This window comes from Canis lupus, chromosome 18, assembly GCF_011100685.1.
Source record: "Canis lupus familiaris isolate Mischka breed German Shepherd chromosome 18, alternate assembly UU_Cfam_GSD_1.0, whole genome shotgun sequence".
In the NCBI taxonomy this organism is placed as follows: domain Eukaryota; kingdom Metazoa; phylum Chordata; class Mammalia; order Carnivora; family Canidae; genus Canis; species Canis lupus.
In genome coordinates, this window is record NC_049239.1 from 22,023,855 (window position 1) to 22,047,705 (window position 23,851).

At 34.6% G+C, this 23,851-nt stretch overlaps 1 protein-coding gene across 8 annotated transcripts in view; it reads right to left on the reverse strand.

Annotated features, from left to right (window-relative positions):
• The window catches only part of CACNA2D1 (calcium voltage-gated channel auxiliary subunit alpha2delta 1), a 475,745-nt gene that overhangs the window by 187,670 nt on the left and 264,224 nt on the right, over positions 1 to 23,851 (reverse strand). For all 8 annotated transcript variants that reach the window (XM_038562843.1, XM_038562841.1, XM_038562842.1 and 5 more), the window contains exon 5: positions 7,076 to 7,117. In XM_038562843.1, coding sequence (XP_038418771.1) covers positions 7,076 to 7,117 — 42 coding nt within the window. The remainder of the gene's footprint in view (positions 1 to 7,075; positions 7,118 to 23,851) is intronic.

Here is a 23,851-nt window from a genome sequence, read left to right on the forward strand (position 1 = left end):
ATATGTTATCGTTTCTCACACAATTTTTTAAAACATTTTTGACATTCTGGGAGTATTTCCTCTTTCTTCTGATGGATAATCTGCACTCTTAAGTTTGTTAGTTCATCCAGTGAAATTGTTATTTTAGTAGTATTGATTTTGATGATTTTATTTTAGTCTACTTTACATACAGATCACTGGTTCTTTCTTTAGAGAATAAGCATACATTTAATGTTTTCTGCGAAGTAACTGAAAGAATATCTCAAAGGAAACATGTTTAATACTACAGTATTTTTACTGTACTATTATTGATCTCTTCATGTACTCCCTCCACTGACTGGTTTCTATCTGATTAGGTTTTTTGTTTTTTTTTTTTAAGATTTTATCTATTTATTCATGACAGAGAGAGAAGCAGGCTCCATGCAGGGAGCCCGATGTGGGACTTGACCCCGGGTCTCCAGGATCACACCATGGGCTGAAGGTGGTGCTAAACCACTGAGCCACCAGGGCTGCCCTCTATCTGATTAGTTTTAACTGAAGGAAGACTTTTCCCGTCTCAAGATTAGGAAACAGCAAAATGGTACAGATTTCTTTCCAAGCATTTGTTCTTGCTTCTGTCATATTTGTTTTTTTTTTTTTTTTTTTTTTTTTTTTTTTTTTTTTTCAGTGCTTTTTCCTTTTTTTTTTTTTTTTTTTTTTTTTTTTTTATTTTTTTTATTGGTGTTCAATTTACTAACATACAGAATAACACCCAGTGCCCGTCACCCATTCACTCCCACCCCCCGCCCTCCTCCCCTTCTACCACCCCTAGTTCGTTTCCCAGAGTTAGCAGTCTTTACGTTCTGTCTCCCTTTCTGATATTTCCCACACATTTCTTCTCCCTTCCCTTGTTTTCCCTTTCACTATTATTTATATTCCCCAAATGAATGAGAACATATAATGTTTGTCCTTCTCCGACTGACTTACTTCACTCAGCATAATACCCTCCAGTTCCATCCATGTTGAAGCAAATGGTGGGTATTTGTCATATCAGATAAAGGGCTAGTTTCCAAGATCTATAAAGAACTTATTAAACTCAATACCAAAGAAACAAACAATCCAATCATGAAATGGGCAAAAGACATGAACAGAAATCTCACAGAGGAAGACATAGACATGGCCAACATGCACATGAGAAAATGCTCTGCATCACTTGCCATCAGGGAAATACAAATCAAAACTACAATGAGATACCACCTCACACCAGTGAGAATGGGGAAAATTAACAAGGCAGGAAACAACAAATGTTGGAGAGGATGCGGAGAAAAGGGAACCCTCCTACACTGTTGGTGGGAATGTGAACTGGTGCAGCCACTCTGGAAAACTGTGTGGAGGTTCCTCAAACAGTTAAAAATATACCTGCCCTACGACCCAGCAATTGCACTGTTGGGGATTTACCCCAAAGATACAAATGCTTCTGTCATATTTGTAATTTGAAGGCAAAGAATGGAATTGAATGTATAGTATGGTTTCTGGTAAAGAGTAGGCATTTGAGAAGGGGGAACATTTTCGTCAGGGTCTTTTGATTCTAATTCTTCAGATAACAGAAACACACAGGCCTGGGCTGAAATTGAGCATGGTGGTAAAAGGGCATCCTTAAAAATGAGACCAAGTATGGAGCACAGAGATGGAAGATATATAATTATGACTTTGCTAATCATCAGCCAGTTCGTATTTGTGTCAAGAAAAGCTTCTCTTGAAACTTTGATTCACTGACTTATTGGGGGGGAAAAAACCTCACTAAGTGATTACAATGTGCTGGTTGCTGTAAGAACTAAGTCACCTGCTGTGAGTACCAACAGCTGCCCTCCAGGAAGTAACACTCTAGGGAAGGATCCCAAGGGAATAATTTAAAAAGACTGGTTGTACCTCCAAGAAGAAGCTGCCATTTCTTTATAAAATTCACGATGACTTAGGAAAGAACTAGTTAAGTTTCATCAGTGTCTCAAATGCCAAACAAAGGCAATAATAACTGATATGAACATCTTGACAATTGAAAAAGAATTAGGGATATAGTATTTTACACATATTTACATGTTAATAATATAGATCATTAAAGGTACATGGATAATGTAGAAGCATAAAATAAAATGTGAAGCTCTTAAGCTCCATTTCAAGAAGCTCTTAAATAAATATTTAAGAATAATGTCTAAAATCATACATTCATCATGGACATGGAAACAAAATGACTGATGTAAGAGAGGTAGGACATCGAGAAAATGATCACTATACCACTAGGCATGATAATGGAAAAATAAATCCTTTCCTTAAAAAAAAAATCCTGCTAAAACAGAAATGGAGAAAAAGTTAAAAATCATAATCACAGGCTCAGGATTTACAATCCTTTGGTCTCCTTCAGGAGGCATAACATTTAAAACAGAAACATTAGCTCTCAACCATTTATACTACCACTTAAACAAATGAGGACAAATTTATTAATCAATAATATTGTCTCAATATTACCAATCCAATTAGTTCGTTTATTCACTAGATATTAGCTGCTGATGTGTGAGATGATAAAACTACCATTCTATAATTTCCAGTTACCTATTTTTATTACTGGATGTGGCTTTATGGATTTGAGTAATAAAACTACTGTAAATAATTAAATCAGTATATAAAAAGTCCAAAGGGCAAAGAACAGTGATGACAAGCCAATGTGAACCAAAACAATGAGATGACATTATGATTTGTTAACATTTGATATACAAAATATTAAGCACTACAAGTTGTGAGTATTGGAGCCAATTAAATCCACCTCTATTGCAAGACTTCTGGTAAAGTTTGTAAATTTCGCCATGGAAGTCCAACTTCATCAGGTAAGAAACAATCTTCAAAAAAAATGTGTAACTACTGTAAACCAAAATTAGAATATCAAAGTGTAACATTTACTTACATGTCTGAACTTTCTTTCATTGTAAGATAATAAATATTTCCATTGCAGAAAATAATTTAATTATACTGATCAAAACACATGCATTAAGGGGAGACTAAGAGATATTCAATAAAGCACATAATTTTATGTACATTGTACTATAAAAAAGAGTTTTTTTGGGATGCCTGGGTGGCTGAGTGGTTAAGCATCTGCCTTCAGCTCAGGGTGTGATCCTGGGGACCCAGGATTGAGTCCCACGTTGGGCTCCCTGCAAGAAGCCTGCTTCTCCCTCTGCCTGTGTCTCTGCCTCTCTCTCTCTCTCTCTCATTAATAAATAAATAAAATCTTTTGAAAAAAAAAGAATTTTTCCCTCAGTTCCAAGTTGAAGAACTTGAATAGAAGTCACTCAGATAAGTGAGTAGCATTTTGGAATTAACTTCAATAAGTCAAGAAGAGGGAACTGAGGATCTGTTCATAAGCTGCTAATTATTTTGCAATTAGTATTCTCTCTTTAGTAACAGAATCCTCTATTTTGTTTGACTGCATGCCTACGTTGAGGAGGATTAAATTCCCACATCCTGATGCAAATCAGCAAGGCTGGTCACCAAGCTGCGGACAAGGGATGCAGATGTGAGCGATGTGTACAATCTGCAAACATACACTTAAAGGCCCACGGCTTGCCTTCTACTGCCACGCGCCTCCTTCCTGTTATCTAGGATGCAAAACTCAGTGTGTATGTTGGAGCAGCAATCTTGGATCACAACATGGAAAAGCTGTACTGAAGAGGGCGGAAAAACTGAGAGAAGGACCCTGGAGCCTAGAAGATTGAGACTCGCCACATTAGGTCTCATATCTAGAATGTTTACATGAGGGAAATAAACTTTTGTCCTTCAGTTACTTTTATTTACTTTAGTTCTCTCTATAAGAGTCAAACCAATACACCAATCACTGCCCATGGTTCATTTTTATTCAGTGTCTAAGAGTTTACAAGAGCAATAGAACTATCATTTCTAAAGCACTATAATCTTCCCCAATGAAAAGTTTCATTGAAAAAATAAAATAAAAATAAAAAAAGAAAAAAAGAAAAAAAGTTTCATTGAAATATAAAATAAATTACCTTATAGTTCTTAATAAGCTCTCAAAAAATTTACACGAAATAGTACAATTTTCCAACAAACTTGATCCCGCTACTAGTATTCCGAGAATATTCTGAACTGCAATGAAATCTGTGGATCACCTAATTACCTAGAGCATGTCTTACGTGAAGGGCAAACAATTTTAATGAGCTTTACTGCCTTATAAGTGAGTATGATTTGGAGGTTGGAATGAAGCGTGAAGCAAAGTCTCATTTCTATCCTAACCCTCTTCCTACTATACGATATTCTTTGTGAATTATTCTCACAGTTATTATTTATATATAAAGAATTGAAAATACTTTCTCTAAATCCTGAGCATCATTTTATTTTTTCTGTGAATAATTTTTAAGTTTTACATTTTAAAGTTGATATTTTGCTTTACAGAGTCTTGATTTCACTTGCTAAAGCTTATCTCTTGGCCTAAGAAAGAGAATGCATCTTTCTTATAGGTACGTTTATAACTTATTATAATATTATAGACTTTTGGGGATGGAAGAAGGCAATAAAACATGATGAGTTCAACAGGTTCACTTGTATTAATCCTTTTTTCTCCTACACAATTTTATTTGGATAAATGAATAAACATCTGTATCGGCAAATGATGTAGCCCTAAGCACTGAGCACAGCTCAAGTAGTAGAAATATACAATCCCTGCACACTTTTCCATTTTAATGGACATATACTAACTTTGCAGCATAGTGACTGACTACTATGAATTTTACCTTTGTACTATTCTATTATACCACTGAATACTAACTGGGGAGGCGCTCACTAAAAGGCTGCATCTACATCTATGCATATGGTTGTTAAAATCCTGAACAAAGAAAACCCACTATTTCTATGCAAAATAAAAAAACTTTCTAATTCAGAAGCAAACTTGACGTAAGTAAACAAAACTATTTTATTTGACACCAAAAATAGGACTTCTTTATTTGCTTTAAGGAAAAGAAAAACATATTTGCAAACATATTTGATGATTATTTGGTATCATCATCTTTAGGCAACACTCAATTGGGGGATTGGACCAAGCATGTTCATCCAACTACTTTATTTAATATGAAATCTTTGTCATAGTTTTACAAACTATTTGTAAATAGCTATAATTAGTATAATACAAGGAAGGGTGAAAAAGATTTATCATGTATATTTTAAATGACCACATAATTTTTAAATATCAAATACTAATCCATTTAACAGTGAAACAAAATGTCTGCCCCAAGATAATATTCATTCTAATACCAATCAATAAACTACTTTTTAAAAATTTATTCATTTGGGGGATTCCTGGGTGGCTCAGCGGTTTAGCACCACCTTCAGCCCAGGGCATGATCCTGGAGACCCAGGATCGAGTCCCACGTTGGGCTCCCTAGGTGGAGCCTGCTTCTCCCTCTGCCTGTGTCTCTGCCTCTCTGTGTCTCTTATGAATAAATAAATTTTAAAAAATCTTAAAAAGAAGATTTATTTATTCTGAGAGGGAGAGGGAAAGAGAGAGAGAGAGAGAAAGAGAGAGAGAGAAAGCCAGTGCAAGCGGGGGGTGGGGGGGGGCGGTGCAGAGGAAGACGGAGAGGAGAATCTCAAGCAGACGCCCCAGTGAGCACAGAGCCCGATGCTGAGCTTGCTCTCAGGACCTGACCATCAAGATCATGACATGATTCAAAATCAAGAGACAGACTCTTAACCCACTGAGCCACCCAGGTGCCCCATCAATCAATAAACTATTAAAACACCTTGTGTTAACTGTTGGTTTGTCCCTAACAAACTTCCTACATCATTAAAATGACATATAAAATTATCATAAAAGGATAATAATTATCATAAAAGCACTAACAAAACACCCATGGCTAGTAAAAAGAAAGCACTTTTTAAAAGAATCCTAGTTCTTCATTTATTAAATGAAGAAAACACAAGCTCCTTCCTTCATAGTGTCATAGAAGGAATTAAATAAAAGAATGTGTGTAGACTGGTCAGGAGTGTGCAGGCAAGATCAGTGCTCAATAAACTATGATGTTCAGGAGTAGTAGTAGTGGTGCAGTTTGAAAAGGTGTGGCATCTCAAGCAAACTACCTTGTGTTGTTTTTTAATTTTTTTTTCTAAAGGCCCGCTACAATTGATTTATATATGTTTTTCACTTTCCCGTGAAGTAGCTAGGAGAAAATAGTACATGAATATATTTTCTGAGTCAGATTAAAAAGTGTGAATAATAAATGGTAATTTTTTTTATATTTGTTTGACTTGTTCACAAATCTATCCCAAGTTCTTGGAAAGATACCAAAAATACAAGAAGCCTTCAACAAACACTTTTGGATAAATAGGTGTAAATAAATATTTTTTTCATGATAAAAAAGTCAAATATATTAGAATTTAAATGAACTTAAGTGTAAACTTATTTTTTATAATTTTGCAAATGCTTCCACTATAACTGAGTCATTAAAATGTCTCCCTCAAGTCTGCTCAAATGTGGCAATATTAGAAGTAACTTATTTGTGCTAAAATAATCCATGTTTGAAAATCACCTGAATATGTACATTACAGTCATTTATTGAAAAAGGCATATTGAACACCTACTATGATTCAAAGATCGGTTGGGCAAGGCACAGCTTCCCAGGTGTGGTTCACATTGTAGGGGAAATAAGTGGGCCCCCTGGAATGTGCAGTTCAGGCCAGAGAAGACCTGCCTAGTAACCCTGGTGAAAAGAGTCAGGCTCCAGAGATGGATGGGATCCAAACTCTGTTGCCCATGTTGCTAATGGAGTGTGAGATACCACAGTCAGCGTGGAGGGCTGAGGTCTGCACAGGGCACAGCGAAAGTTCAGATCCAGAGAAACACATGGCTTTTCCACCCAGAAAGATGCCAAAGACAATTTATTAAAGATCACATAAGCCCTAAAATCCATCACTACCTTGTTAGGTCAAACCAGTATTCTGTTTATGCTAGAGAACGTTTTCTGAAAAACTGAACCTGCTATGTCAGCTTCTTCTATAAAGCCAGTCATCCTAGCATAATTCAGTTTATCTCAAAGTTTAATGTAAAACTTTTAATACTCACATCAAGATCATCCTTGGCATTGTAGTAGACAACTTCATTGCTCTATAAAAAAAGAAAAGAAGAGTGCTTTATTTATTTGAGTAAAAATGTAAAAATATACTGGATCAAGCACTGCATATATTTTATGTATATTTTAAATAATAAACCCCTCATAATATTCCTTTCATAAAATACTCCACGAAGATCCATAAAGATAAGCCAATATTTTCTAAAACCATATTAAAACACTGTATCAGTGATACATCTTGCACTGAGGAAAATGTATCTCAGTATAGGTCTGAGAATCATTTGTCAAGAAAAAATAAAGAATGCATAATGCATAGAAGTTATATATGTACACACTCAGAACACACATACACACACACCCCTAAATCATAAAATCATAAACAGAATAATTCAAGAAAAATGTACAAATGTGGCTTGCTAATACTTCACTGACAATGTGACTTAAAAAAAATATATATATATATCACATGTTGAAATTAGTGAAGAAAGGTGTATCTAGACAATATTGGCATAAATTTCTTCATGAGATTCAGACAAGAGATCAAGAATAATTGAATCTAGACAGCAAAAAAGATCAGATTATCTAACACACTAATATTATCATATTCTACCAAAGTGGTGAATGAGCACTGGCTCTTCAAGAATAAATGTATCCAGACATTTCCATCAGCCATTGATGTTGCTCAGCTATGCCATAACTATAAATTATGGATATAAATTGTGTTACAGAATGAAAATGGAAAGGAAAGAATGAACAAATGACTGTCAAGGAATTTAAAGGTTTTATTCTTTGAGGCTCCAAGACTAGTTTAGTTCTCTGCAATGTTAAAATAACCCACTTATACTGATTTCCTTTTCCTTTCTTCTCTTGATTGGAGATATGATCCATCTTCCCTATGTCTTCAGGAGAAACTGGAGCATTAGGTAAAAATGCATTTTTCTGTGCCTCATTTAATACCTAAAACATGGATACTCTGAAATTGTATTAAAGGAAAATACAGTATACATTTTTGTAAAAAGAATATTACTCTAAGAAATTCAAGAAATTAGTGCTTCTTAAAATATATTCCACCTCCACTAGTTAGAAATAACTAGTTCTTAAGATATTCTATGGCCCTATGACTTTAAAATAAACAGTGAAGTTAAAATCATCTCTTTTCAGCTTTTGAGTTTCAGTATATGAATGTACATTATACATCTCCAGGAATAAAACAGATCTTGTTTTGTCTCTCAAATTTATTTGCTACGGAATCTGCCTCTCTTTTTTTGATCTGAGAAATATACCATGATCCCAAAGTTCTATAGATGATAGATCTCTCTGAAGACCAAACTAGAAACTATATTAATAAATAACAGAATGCATAACTCATAATACTAAAGGAAACCATGACTTTGAATTTATTTCATTTAGAATCAACAACTCTAAAAATTACCATTTAATTAATTCCTTTAAAAAGAATTAAGTAGCTAAGGAATTTTAACATGCATAAAAATTCTAATTCCTGAAGCATTTCTTACAGCATTAATTTTGTAACAAAGCTAAAATACAAAATCAGAATTCATCATATACACAAAGTAAGAGAATCTTCTGAATCCACCAGAGTCTCAAATCTAATTAACAGTTTATTGATTCCTCTTGCAACACTGTAATTTATATTTAGGAGACAATTTTCAAATTGGAATGTGGATTCCATCAAAAGATAAAATTCAAATAAGTTTATCTTCATTTTAGACTTTATTCCTGCTAACTTCTTTACATTTACAGAATTTAAATGTAGAAAATAAGATGAAACTGCATTAAATTTCAAGTGATTCAACATCATTATTTTCAACAAACATTCATTAAATATCTATATACACACATCGCTGTGCCAAGAGAGACAAAAAGATAGGTTAAACATAGCTATCCCTAGCTTTTAAATAAAATAACAGACACTGACCAATTACATAAAACAACTAATATATTTAGACTTACATTTGGCCCATGGTAATAGAGCTAACAGACTACATTTTTTTTTTAATTTTCTTTCTTATACACAGGGTCACATATAACAAATAAAGAGAATTTAATTAAACCTACAATTAAGAATATCACATACAGAGTCAAAAGAGGATAAAGCATGATAAAGAAACACTAGTTTAACTCAAACTAAGTATTTTGATTCTATTACATTAAAGTGTGCCTGAAATAAAAATAAAAATGAAGAAAATATAAGTTTATTGGAGAGTTTTCAGACATTTTTTCCTTTTGTTATTGTACTATATTTTATACAAAATCCTATTACTTTTCTTCCAGAAACTCTATATTGCTTCTAAAACTTAATGAAAATGTGTACTGCAAATTTTATTTAAATTTTATGCATCTGCAACAGGCTTTCTAGACTCTGGAAGACATAAGATCCCCAAAATTGATTTTTTTCTTCTATTAAGTAAACTGGAAAAAAACCCCAAACCACCTTATTCAATAAAATTATACTGCATACACAACAACCATACTTATTTTAACTGAGGTATTTTATTTCTCTACTTTTAAAAAGCTTTCTTTAGGGGTGCTAATCAGTTAAGTGACTGTCTCTTGATTTCAGCTCAGGTCGTGATCTCACCCTCCTAGACCAAACCCCTGTGAGGCTCTACACTCAGCAGGAAGTCTGCTTGAGATTCTCTCCCTCTCCCTCTGCTCCTCCTCCCCTGCTCTCCCTCATTCCCTCTCTCTCTCTTTCAAAAAAAAAGAAAATGCTTTCTTTATACAACGTTCATTTCTTATATGGTCAAAATATAAATACAAAGGAAAACAGAAGTATGGCTTTCTAATAAAACTCTAAAGTAATTAATTAAATGTGTTCTTAGTTCATCATGATTTAATAAGAGAACAAAGATCATAATGGACTGCGCAACTGGTTGCTACATCCATTGCCTTAACAACAAAATGTCTTCTTCACCAATGCATGTGATGTTGCTTTTGGCTTAGAGGCATTTTTTACCTCATTTTTTATAAACAGACTTTCTCAAACCCTAAACTTCGCAGTGACAGGATGCACATTTCATTTACTCCCTGATCTTACCTAACAGAAAAGCTCAATTGATCCATTTCAGTAAGCATAAATCTACATAGGGCATCAGGATTTGGCGAAAGTGTAACTGCATTTAATTCATCAACCAGCTCACTATCATGGCAATAGGACATTAAAATAAATGGCAAACATTCACAGAACGTTTAATTTGTATAATCATCTATAAATAATATTTCCAGTCTCAGTTCCTCATGCTTTCTTACATAAAATTAGAATTGTTTACTTAACCATGGTTTTTGTTTAGAGTTGAAAAGTGGCTTAGATATTATTTTAAATATAAGCTTGAGGAAAATTCTAATTTGGTGAAGTCATAGTAATTCTCTTCCCCATCGCATTCATTTTTAGCTATCTCCTCTACTATTTAAAATATATGACATGTGCGGCTATGTTAAACTAACTGAGTCTGAAATCAAATCGCTCAAAATATATCCAAAACCATCTCAAAGGGATTGGGTTAAAAGACAATTCTCAGGAATCAAGTACAATTCACACTGAATCAGCCTATTTTTATGTTCTGCTGTCTGTCTTATAGGGATGAAAATTAGGAGACCAAACTGTAAAAACAGACACATGGCCTGAGGGGGGCAGAACTGAAAAAGAGGAAGTATCAGCTGAGTCCTTTCTTCCTTTACTGGGCCCCCTGTCTCCATCCCACTCAGACTGTACCCAGGGAGATTTGGGGTCTCCCAACAAACAGAGGGAGCCAAGCTCACTCATTCAACGATAGTCTGGCGATCTTATTCTGTACAGCTTTGGAAAAATAAAAATGAAGACTATCCACACTGTGCCCATAAGAAGCAAGTTTCTCATCCTCCTCGTACACATGTGCCAAGAATATCAGAGCCAGTTGCTCTGACCTGCTATAACTGAAGAGTATCTCTCGTTAGTTACCCTTGGATGGCATGACCACACCGGCCAAAATTTCCCCCGGTTTCAAAATAGGTGAGAGTTAAAAACTTCAGATAGTTTAAATATTCCTCCTGCATTTACAATCAATTCAAGCGCGTGTGCGTGCATGCGTGTGTATGCATGTGTTTGTGATTCATTCACTTATCCTATCACTCAAAATTCCCTCAGCCCCTCCTCCAGGAAAACACAGTTATATCAGTTATCTTTTAATATTTTAGGACGATGCCACATAAGCTAATTATTACAGGCACAGAATACAAAATTGAGTCATCCTGTTTCTCTACCATGCTTCTGGCTAGATGTTTTCATGCAAATTATTGGACAACATCACCTTGGAAGGTATTTACACTCAAATACAAAGGTTTTTAGTGGGTTTTAGTGTATTACATACAGTGTGATTGGACAAAGCCAGCAACAGCATCAAACTAGATTCGCAGATTAGTTAAACCTTTAGAGAGCTATTTTTCATCATTTGAGCAACACCAGATGACAAGAACAAACTGTTTTGTTTCTGATTTTTAACCAAGTAGTTTAGTTATTTATTATCTCCTTGAAACAAATTTACCCAAATGTTCCACGCTAACATAATACTGCTGCTTACCGAAATTTAAAGCATCTCCTAGCAAGTTGAGAGATGAATTACTTTAGTTTCCCATTGTTTCCAAGGAGTCAAAATTAAATCTGGGCAAAATAGACCATTCCATCTTAAAAATGTATATTGTGAGTGACAGTCCCTTGCATGCCACTCTCCTATAAAACTTGGCCTCTGATGAATAGAATGAATTTATGTTAAAAATCGGAAGCAGAAGTACAAAGCTTCCACATGGAAGTAAGATGGTGCCAAAGAAAAGATTTAAATATTGGAACTGAAAATCAGGATTTTATAGCCAACATCTGAAATATATGACACATTCAAAATTCAAATGGAGATCAACTTCCTGTCCAAATTACTAATTCTCTTTTCTTGGCTGTATGCTTGACTCTGCACATGATCCACAGCCTGACAAATTTTGAGCAACTGTATTGTCTGCTAAAGTTGCTTTTTAAAAAATCACATTCTTAATATTCATTACTTTTCAGTTCCAAAAATGAAGTCAATCAGGTGAATATTAAGGCTACTCTTGTTAAAAATGAGTTGTGTCAATGGTTCCTGCCCACCAAGATCCATACTGTTTAGCACAAATCCGTTACAATTCATAAATTCTGATTAATATATTTTTGTCACAATCTGACCTGGTAAACCCACCCCCCAATGCCCTTGACATGAGCTCCAGTCAACCAGGTCCATAGGACATGATAATCAGCAGCTCTGTAGCTCTTTGTGAATAAAAGAACTTAGGAACCTATTGTGTCTGTGTGTGCATGCATGTGTGTAGGGGGGCGAGAATGGTGACTATGAGCAAAAATTCCCAAAGACAGCTGAGAGTGGTTGATGCAGTAAACTGAAGACAGGGGTTCTGGAAAAACAGTATTTTCCTATGTCATTATATTTGCTTGAGGTTTGGACACATGAGCACGCTGCTGATGAAAATAAAAAAGGAAAACTAAAGATGGGCACATTCCATCGTGAGATCAGTGTCAGCAGATTCAAGGAACAAAAGCATGAGGAAAACCTACATTCACATATATGACAAGAGGCAATTAAAAGAAAAAAAAATGATGTAAGGGGTCTAGCACAGTGCCTGGCACACAATACATGTCCTGTATGTTATCAACCATCAGGAATATCCATAGAAGTTATCTATTAGCATTAGCTCGTAGTTATATATGAATTGATCATTTATTTTTCTTAGACCAGTTAGTATGCTGTGAGTCTATTTAATTCATTTAAAGTCTTTTCTTCAAGCATTTCACATGGCAGACTGCAAAAGAAATGGGATTACTACTTGCTGTTATTGTTTTTAATCTGATATATTAAATAAGGTTGATTTATTTTAAAAAGCCCAATAAGGGGCACCTGGCTGTCTCACTCAGAAGAGCATGCAAGTCAGGGTCGTGAGTTTGAGCCCCACATTGGGTATAGAGATTGCTTTAAAAAATTGAAAATAATCCTAGTACAGATGTAATGTTTGACAGTTCTGTAGGCATCCTGTCCATTAAATATGTTACATCCTTCAAATTTCTCTGTGATTTTAAATACTCTAAATACCATACTACCTGACTTCTCTGACCATAGAAACTAATAGGTGCCTAAATCTATCCATTAATAGTATCTCATTTCTCTATTCCTTTCTTAGAAAGATTCCATTTTTCCAGGTGTAGTTACGGTTTCAACAACTGAAATGCTTAAAGTTTGAATCCTGATGAGACAGAGGCTACTTCCAACTGCTTGCTTTCAATCACAGAACCAATAATTTATTATTTTTTTCTTAAGCTAGTTGGAATGTGTTTTCTGATACACAGGCTCCACGCAGGGAGCCCGACGAGGGACTCGATCCCAGGTCTCCAGGATCAGGCCCTGGGCCGAGGGCGGCACTAAACCACTGAGCCACCCAGGCTGCCCTAGGCTGATTATTAAAAATAAAATAATGATGGTTGCCTGGGTGGCTCAGCAGTTGAGTGTCTGCCTTTGGCTCAAGTCGTGATCCCAGGGTCCTGGGATCGAGTCCCACATCGCGCTCCTGGTAAGGAGCCTGCTTCTCCCTCCGCCTGTGTCTCTGCCTCTCTCTGTGTCTCTCATGAATAAATAAATAAAATCTTTAAAAAAATAAAATAAAATAATGACATATTACTAATCTCAATTTTGCATATTTGAAAGCTAAGACCTACAGTAAACTGAATCCAAAAGTGTTAATATCTGGTCAAGTACTAGTCCCTCCCATGTACTGCTATCCTAAATGCAGATAATCTACCTCTTAGAGACAGTGAACTCCACAGATACTCTATGAAGTTCACCTAATAATAGTGTCTAATAATATTTGAGATAGATTTGTCTTATCTGTTCGTTTAATGTTGCCTTATAATCGAATATAAATAATAGTGAAAGGAAATATAAGGGAAGGGAGAAGAAATGTGTGGGAAATATCAGAAAGGGAGACAGAACATAAAGACTCCTAACTCTGGGAAACGAACTAGGGGTGGTGGAAAGGGAGGAGGGTGGGGGGTGGGGGTGAATGGGTGACGGGCACTGAGGGGGGGCACTTGATGGGATGAGCACTGGGTGTTATTCTGTATTTTGGTAAATTGAACACCAATAAAAAATAAATTTATTATAAAAAAATGTTGCCTCATAATCTATTTTAACATGTGAATTTAATTTAATACTAATTTCTTTAGCTTACCAGAAGAAAAAAGAACTGGAAAATAACTTCGGCCTTTTTAAAGTTTACTTCTGTTACTTTTAGCAGATAATATTTTACATTGATTCATCAGGTGATTGCTATTATATATTTGTAATACTCTAACTGTTGTGTTTATTTTTAATGTATGCATTTATTTGAGAGAGAGAGAGTGAGTACACAGAGGGAAGCAGCAGACTCTCCACTGAGCAGGGAGCTCAAAGTGGGGCTCAATCCACAGACCCCAGGATCATGACCTGAGCTGAAGGCAGGTGCTTAATCAACTGAGCCACGCAGGCACACCTGTTGTGATTTTTAAGCAGCCATTATGTTGCTAGTAAATTGAAGAATTCCTTAATAACTGTGCCAGCACATTAAACCAATCAACGAGCCAAAGTCCTCTAAGAAAAGTCATCACAGCAAAAGATGATAGACCCAGGTGTCTTTACTATATTTCATCACCTGATTACAAAGAGGCTCACAACTCAATCACTGAGCAATACTATGGGGCTAGTGACACGACTGGACACCCTACGCAGGAAAAAAAAAATATATAATATTCAGCAAAGGAAATGTTCATCATTTCTGCATTAAAGAAATCTTAAAATAAATTGAAAAAAGAGGATTGCAAAAAGAAGAGAGATTAAATTGTTTTGATTTGAGCAGAGACAGCATTCTATTATGTGTCTATTCAATGCTTGTGCAGTGTCTGCAACGTTGTATGAACTACTATCGACTGGACAGATAAATGAATAAATGAGTAGTAACATTAAGCCATGAAGGAAGTGTTAGAAATTCTGAACTAAAAATATCAACAAAATACACACAAACGTGCATATGTACACACACAATGCATCAGAGTAAACAAAAAGTATATAGTTTTTAAAAAACAGTTCCAAATAAGCCAAAGCATACACCACTTTCACTCTGAAAGAAATCAAAGAGGAATTCCAATTGGACTGTGATTCCAGAGTTCTTTGCTTGTTGAACTTCAAAGATCAATTCCTATTAAACAGAAAAGCTATAGCAATTTATTTCTTCATCTGATAAACTTTAATAAGAATCTGCCTGTAAGGTTCTTTTAGTGCTCCAAATAAAATTGATAAATATATGATTTAAACTGCAGGAGAAAAGCAAAAGCACAATATGAGAAGATAAATATATTATTTTCTTCAGCTACCAAATCCCCTAGGAAACTCAGCACAGGATTGGACAAACACATCTATAATATTGAGGAGAACTTGCTTTAATCTCCTTTAATCTATAATTCTAATGAAGCTTTAGGTATAATCATCTAAAACATTAAAATTTAATCCATCAACATATCCTATTTTCTAGGCTTCTTCCTACTGACTTTGATAACTCACAGATTTTCTTGACTCAAGATCAAAGTTAACAGCACTTGATCATAACAATATATGATGGCCTAGGATTAGAGTCATGTTAATTTGTCCAATTGTAATATTAGCACTGCTTTTTCCAATTAATCATTATCAACCTCAGAAAATTATCCTGCTAACACAAAGTATATAAAGACTTACACTATGGCTAATGAATTACTGAGCATAAAATAATCTGTCAAAATCAGAGCTCTGAAGAACATTAAACTGGTAACCATTATATAAATGTATCTTTCATTGTGTTTAAACGAGAAAGAATGAAGGAGAAAAAGTTTTGATTATATGCCCATTACATGAAAGGCATGTACCTATGTTATATCATTAAATGTTATAAATTTCCCTGAATAGGGGCACCTGGTTGGCTCAGTCACTTAAGCATCTGACTCTTGATTTCAGCCCAGGTCATGACCTCAGGGTTGTGGGATCAAGCTTGTGTCCAGGTCTACACGGGCCTTGGAGTCTGCTTAAGATTCTCTCCCTCTCCTCTCCTGTACCCCCCTTCCCTTGCTTGTGGGCGCACACATGTGCTCTCTCTAAAATAAAATAATAATAATAAAACCCCTGAATATATATAATAGATATAATCTTGAAAATAATATATTGATAAAAACTTAATTAGCCTTATATCATGGTATCACTTTGCTTGTTGGATCACTTCCTCTTCTCCATCCCAACTCCCCACTATTGAAACAATCAGTCTGGCACTCTAAGGTGAATATTTGGGCTAATATAAATACATCATCATTCAGCTGTGGTATTTTATCAGGTTTACGTTCCTATCAGGAGGCAATAGTCTTAAAAGCCAGTCTTATTAAAGTAAGATTTAGAAGATATTTCTAAATTTAGAAAAAGGGCAACTTTATGTAGAGAGACAAAACTAGATACCCCAACAATAATCAAGAGTTAGAACTCAGCATATGGACTAAGGGAAGTTCCTACCCATGAGGAAACGACTGCTGGGACTTTGCTGACTTGGTTTTGAAGAGCAAAGAGAGAGTAAAGAGTGAAATATACATATCCTGGCTCCTCTCACAGGTAGAAAAGAGTAAGAAAGGAAAAGAGGCGTTTGGGAGAAATCCTAGAACAGAGGGGAAAATGTCACCTTTCCTATTTGGGATTCTGGAATTAAGCCTTTTCACACCTTGTGTATGGCCACGAAGCTTTTCTTGTAGTGGAAAAAAAATTTCCCCCTCTCCCACTTCAAATCAAGGTTAGGTCCCCCCGTTAACGCCTCTTGTAGCACCTTCTGACCTCTTCCTCCTCCGTACAGCAGGGAGAACAACAGTGGGCAGGCATCTCACTGGTTTACTGAGTGGAATTAATGACTGAAAGATCCAGAGATTGGCTAAACCCCCTTCCTCAATCCTTGTACTTACTGTTCTATACTGTGTTCACTTGTCTGAACTCTGTAAGGGGAGAGACAATATATTGGTCATCTTTGTGCTCGATGCCTGGCCAGAGGTCCATCAGAAGTTAGATGCCAATGACTATTGAACAAGCCTGCCTTCCTCACGGAGTTGTTGAAGGACCTGCCTATTATCTTTATCCTCTACAGACAAGGTTTTTGAGAAGAGGTTTCCACCACTGCCTTCAATTTGGTTCCCTAGAAGCAGACACTCACTTAGGATTTAAGCACAAATGATCAATGTGAGAGGTGACCCCAGGACATACTAATAATAGGGAAGTGAAGAAGTGAGAGGTGGAGACAAAGGATTTCATGTGAGGTACATTAATGAGCAGGTGGGCAATCAGGGCTCAGTTCTTCTGGGAACCACTGTGTCTCAGGGGTGGTATTCACCAGTACTGGTCATCATTGTTTGACAGTGTTCATTACTGCAAATTTCTGTCCCCACTGAGGGCACTCAAAAACTTACAGATGCTTTAGGAATCTGGAGTGTGTGTGTGTGTGTGTGTGTGTGTGCGCGCACACGCGCACTGAGAAGATGTGGGCAGGAAGTCAACATCTACCACAGGCACATAAAGAGTGTTGTAGAAATATTTACTGAGCACATGGCTAAATCAACAAATGGCTTTAAGCACCGACTAGTTAGCAGTATGACTCTCCTCAGATTGGCCTCCTCAGGTACAGAATGATTAATCAGTTGACAAAAATGGTCTCTAGATTCCTTACACCTATATATTTTGATATTTCCACTGAGTGTTTTGTTTTAGATCACACAAGAAGATTCAGTGGCTTTGTTCATCTGTTTTTCAGTGAGCCTTTGATTACCTTCTCTTATCCTGTGAACATTCAACAGAATTTAAAGAGATATCTTTCAGTTCTGAAAAAACAAAGGCAAAGCTTACTCTGAAGTTTTTCTGACATATTTCTTTAGAAACATGCACAAGTGTAAAAAAAGCTCAATGTCCTTATTTTTCTTTATATCTAGAAAGATCAAGTCAAAATATATTCACGCATTCCTGAAAAATAATAACTTTCTCTGAGGATGGACATTTTGAGATAGACACATTCACCAAAAAGCTTGAATGAACCACTTTAAGCTGTAATATGAAGAAAACCAACCCCTTTACTCCTACCAAATAGCAAACCAGCAATCTCTCCATTATAGCATAAAATTAACTGTTCTATATCAACCACTGCTACCTTTCATTAATATAATGAAATGTCATTCATGTGTGTTTAACTGAAGTAGAAATCATATTTTTTTTCCCCTAGGGGATAGATTACAGTTTAAATCTGTATTACCTCTCTGTGAAAATAGTTTTGCTAACAGTACAAAGAAAGGAATGCTGTTGCAAAAGAAATGAATAGAAATAATATCTGACCTTTTAGAAGCCCTCCATTCTATCTGCATAATACAGAATTGCTTTGGAAACAGATTCCTACTAGCCTATACTTCATTAGCCTAGCTTAGTAACTGTATTTAATTAAGTTGTATTTCAAACAGCTTTTTTCAATTCAAACTGTTCACTCAGATATAACTTGTCTCTAATTAAAACATGCATAATTGTTAAAGTGTTAATTTATGAAAGCCACAATCCAAAAGATTCTCAAGGAATCCAAGAGACTCAACATACTCCTAGTTGCATTTCGTCTGTTGTCCAAAATTTTTAAAAAGAGGGACAGAGAAAGGAAATTCTGTGGACCAGGCTTCTTCTCTCAGACATACTTTTATAAGTTATTCAATTTCATTTTCATAATGTGTAATCTTTTTTCTAAGAGTATTAATTAAAGATATTTTTCAAAATATTACAGCGTTGTTCCAAGCAGAGGCAACATGATGTAATACACATGATAATCTTAAAAATCTGAATTCAGTTCAATTATTAGTAGTTTGTTGTGACAAACAAATTAATCCATCCAAAGTTGTTTGTCTTCTAATTTATCAACTGGACAAAGAACTCTAACTTCAAAGGGTGGCAGCGATAATGTAATGTTAGAACCTAACCGATAGAACTTTGCGAATTTTGAACATTGACATAAATATATAGACAGACAGATATATGTATAATTAATCTTATTATCTAGTATTCCAATTATATTTAGAATGTTTTATACAATTATAACCAAGGTCATTATTTAAGTACCCAGAAAACATTTGTTTCAGTAATATAATTCTACAAAAAGAAGAGAATAAAGTAGAAATATCAAATAAAATTTTCCTAAAACTAAAAAAGGGGGGATTTATCTTAGATTAAGTAGTGAAATTTAGATAGTTTCAAACAAGAAACTGAGGACAAAGTAAGACTGATCGGCTAAAGAACTTGCCTAAATGAAGATATTTCAATCATAAGAGGCTGGTGTCACTTCAGTGGAGAGCAAAAATCCTGCAGAGAAGCCAAGCCAATTACAGAGTTGTCTACATTTTAAAATATGCTTCCAGATGTACTACTGAACAAAGGAACACATCAACATACTCCTCTTTTGATCATACTGGCTTCTTTCCTAATGCATAAGAAAATCAGTATGAAAAATATTTTACATTTAAAGAATCAAGAAATTTCAAAGTCAATATCCAGGTGAGAAGTGGGAAGAAAAGGTATTAGCAGCCAATTAACCTTTACAAACACAATTTCCTCCGTACAGAATTAGAAGGCTGTGGTTTTTTTCTCCAATCTGTTTTATATTTTGGCCACTTTCATGGATTATTTGTTTGGTAAAAATATAGCAGCTCTAGACACATCCAAGAAGAAGATGAAGACTAAAAGCAGAGCAAGTGAAATTATCTTTTCTATTTTACAGATTAAAGGTAAAATTTTCAAACTATATACAACAGAGTATGAGAGGAACCTACAAATGATTAATCAAAGCTGATGAATTTAATATACATAATGTTCTTTCCATTCCCCATTAAGTAAATGATACAAAAATCACAGTTATATAACTGACCTAGTATTGTTTACAAACTGCTTAATATACCTCAGAAAAAGAAATCATATCTCAATAAATATAGAAAGTTGAGAAAAGCTTGGGCTAGGTATTTTTAGGTATGAGCTTTAGAAAATCTTAGTACTTTAGTGCTGCAAGATAAAACAGAGGTCAGAGGACACCCAATTAAAGATGAATTTTGAATAATGGCTATTTTCTTTTAGTAAAAAGTATGTTTTGAATCTACACAAAAAATATATTTGTTGTATATCTGAAATTCAAATATAATTGGGCATCCTGTATATTATGTACCAAATCTAGCAACCTAATTTGTTAAGATACTATTACATCACTTGAATACATTTTATTTCATTTTATTATATTTCCAACAATTTTAAAATTAAATATTGTTGCAGTCTGTTTCGGAAGAGACGGAGAGCCTGTATCATTGAACACTAGAACACTAGAACAATGATCTCAGAGAAGTGACAACAAAATTACAAACTCTTCTAGCCTTTAGAAGACTTAACTACCTAGTAAGTCCAGGGATTATTTGTTTTGCTAAATTGGAATAAATCTTTAGCCAAATGTGTTGTATGCTTCAGTGATATTTCCAATTTTACATATAGAATTATCTGGCATTATTTATTTAATTTAATTCTCATTTTGAAATACACTAAGACATCGTCAAAATGATTGCATCGATAATAAGCAGTTTGTTATTTATTGATCATTTGAGAAAAGTCACAAGAGAAAGATGGTTTCACACCCCACAGATCACCTAGGTTAGTAGCCATGACCTGACCAGCCAGGTAGATCTACACCTAAATTCAAACCTTACCTTATGTAATTCTTCTACTTCACGTACCAGGTCAAAGGTCATTCCTGTTGTCAAAGATACACAAAAATGCTGACAACTCGGTAAAACCCACTAACACAGAATTTTAAGTGACACTTAAGTAATGTGCCACCAATTATTTTGTTGAGATGATCGTAAGTTTAGCTTCCTCGAGAATTCATAAAAAGGACACAGGACTATCTGCAATAAAATTCTAGACGGTTACAATTTCTAAACTAAAAGCAAACTAGTTTGTATAAACAAAGTACGCTGAAAATACAAGATGATAAATTATATATAATTAAATATACATATGGATTTTTTAAGATTTTATTTCCCTAAAAGTTAGTTTAATCACTGCAGAATTATTTCCAATTTCCTAAGTATGAGGTAATAGCTCAATCACACAATTGAAAGTTGTTCATTTTCTATTTTTCTCCAATCTTCATTTAAATAACTCTCAGATCTATAGTATCTAAAAATGACAAATTATGTAAAAGGATATAATAGATCACTAGATCTCTTTACGTGTATAATTGTAAATTAGTTTGTGATACAATACCACTTTTACCAATTCCAATGCTTTAAAACTTTTAACCACGGTCTCATTGATGTTTGTATGACCACTTATTGATATTTAATTGACCAGTCATTGATTTATAACTCGGTTTTGTGTAAAGACATTGACAAAGTTATATTTGAAATGCTCTAATGGAGATTTTTCTAAATTTATTTCTCCAACCACTAATACTCTTTAAACATTATTATTCTAAGGTATATGATTCCATTCATTTTTTGAAATTTTATTTCTAAGTAATCTCTACCCCTAAGGCAGAGCTCGAACTCACAACCCCGAGATCAAAAGTCACATGCTCCATCGACTGAGGCAGCCAGGTGCGCCCATATGATTATGTTCTTAGAGCAAATCACAAAACACCTATTGAACAGCTCAGTTAAACATTTCAGCAACAATAATTTTTTAAGACTTAGAGGTAGGAAAAGGTTAACTGCTATAAACCCTACAATCCTGCAATTAAGCGTTGAATTTAGCCATGAACCAACTGACAGAACAGTAGAAAGGAAATTGTGATCAGTACTATCAGTCTAGTCTGATGAAAAGGATAAATGAAAACAAAATTAAAAAATAAAATAAAATAAAAATAAATTTTGAAAAAGGGATAAATGAGATTTTTTCCCTTGAGCCATAGCTTCTTGTAATCAAAGACTGAAGGACATTGAAAAATACAATGGCCATAGGTCTTCAAAAGTGTTTTTGTAACAAACACAAAAAAATTCTTCAAATCGTCCATCTCCCCACACCTCAGTCTCCATACACCTCCATACAGAAGAAGTATTACATGCTTATATGCACAGACAATAGACAATGATCTAAAACTATTCTTTCTTTGAATATTTTTTTTAAAGATTTGCCAGCACAAAACTTTGAGTAAAACATTTTAAGAAATGTGCAAGGTCCGAATATACAGAGGAAAAAAAGAACCTGAGATGGCCAGCCCTCATCTTTCTTCCAGAAAGAATACAGCACATGGAACATATACACATGCTCGTATAAATGCTGACAAGGACTCACACTACACTTAAAATGGAGTATAAGATAGGATTCAAAAAAATGAACGTCGGTTGATCTTTGTAAACCCAGATTTGTAAAACAAGGTATCAACAATAGTAATGACAATGCTGTGTCCATTTATTGATAATTTAATATGGAAAACTATACAATCTCATACTATATTCTCAATTATCCATGAGATGTAGATTATTATAATGTACAGATTAGGAAACTAAGGTTTAGGAAGGTAAGCCAACCTCTCAGAGTCTCTCATGAGTAGCAAAATGGAATTTGAATCTGGATCTCTCTGACAGGAAAGGTCATGTAACTTCCTCTAGAGCAAATGAATGTCCTCTTTTCATTTACTAATATCACACTGGTATACACTATGTATTTGTAAATATAATACATACATGAACAGTACAAACATCCTTAGTGTGGGAATAAGATGTCTTAAAGTTCATCATTTCTAAAAAACAATATTCCCTACTGATGAGCTTCTAAAATGGTTATTTTCTGCCATTAGTGAAAGAAAATCAGTTCTGCAAAGCTAAAAATTTTCCCTAAACTGGTCTCTATGCTTATTCAAATCTCCCTGACTGCTTACTGCCAAGAAGCCCAAGAGTAAGGCAGCTGACCTAAGAAGAATGACAATCAAAGGGTGAAGGAGTAGACAGGATAAGTTTTCATCACCAGGTAGAAGGGTGTGACAAATTACTGTCTTTGTTACTATGTATTTCACTAGGGGAAAATTGAAAAAGCTAAAATGACTGCATTTTAGTAAAGAACATCAGCAAAACATTATTATCTTTGGAGAACAATATATTGAGCATGTCATATTTGTTTAGATAATGTCAATATTCACGTGTTAACAATATTTTATTTACCATTGCATCTAATTCTTGAACATTCAATTTACCAAAAAAAAAGGAATATGAATAAAACAGGTGCAGATGCTTTAAAAAAACTAAAAATGAATTTTTATCTCATTAAAGATGTAAGATTTTAGAAATTAAACATACACCAAAATGTAATTGCAAAATATCTAATAGCATGGTCTAAAAAAATAAATTTACACAAAATATGTTGGCATGCTGTGCAGTCAACTTTATGCCCACACTTTTGCTTTAACTCAATAAACTCTGCTTTTAAATTTAGCGACAATTAGCACATACAATGCTTATTTAATTACCTGTTTTGTTGACTTCTCTTCTACTTTTGCTTTCTATGTACTTTTGGTATCATCAGATATCCCAGCAGGAAACCCTTTGTAACCAAACTGCCTTGCGCAAATAAACCTGCAGGTAAGCTTCTAAGCAATTAAAACTCCTGCCATCATCTGTTTCTTCCAAGGTGGGAAATCAATACCAAGCA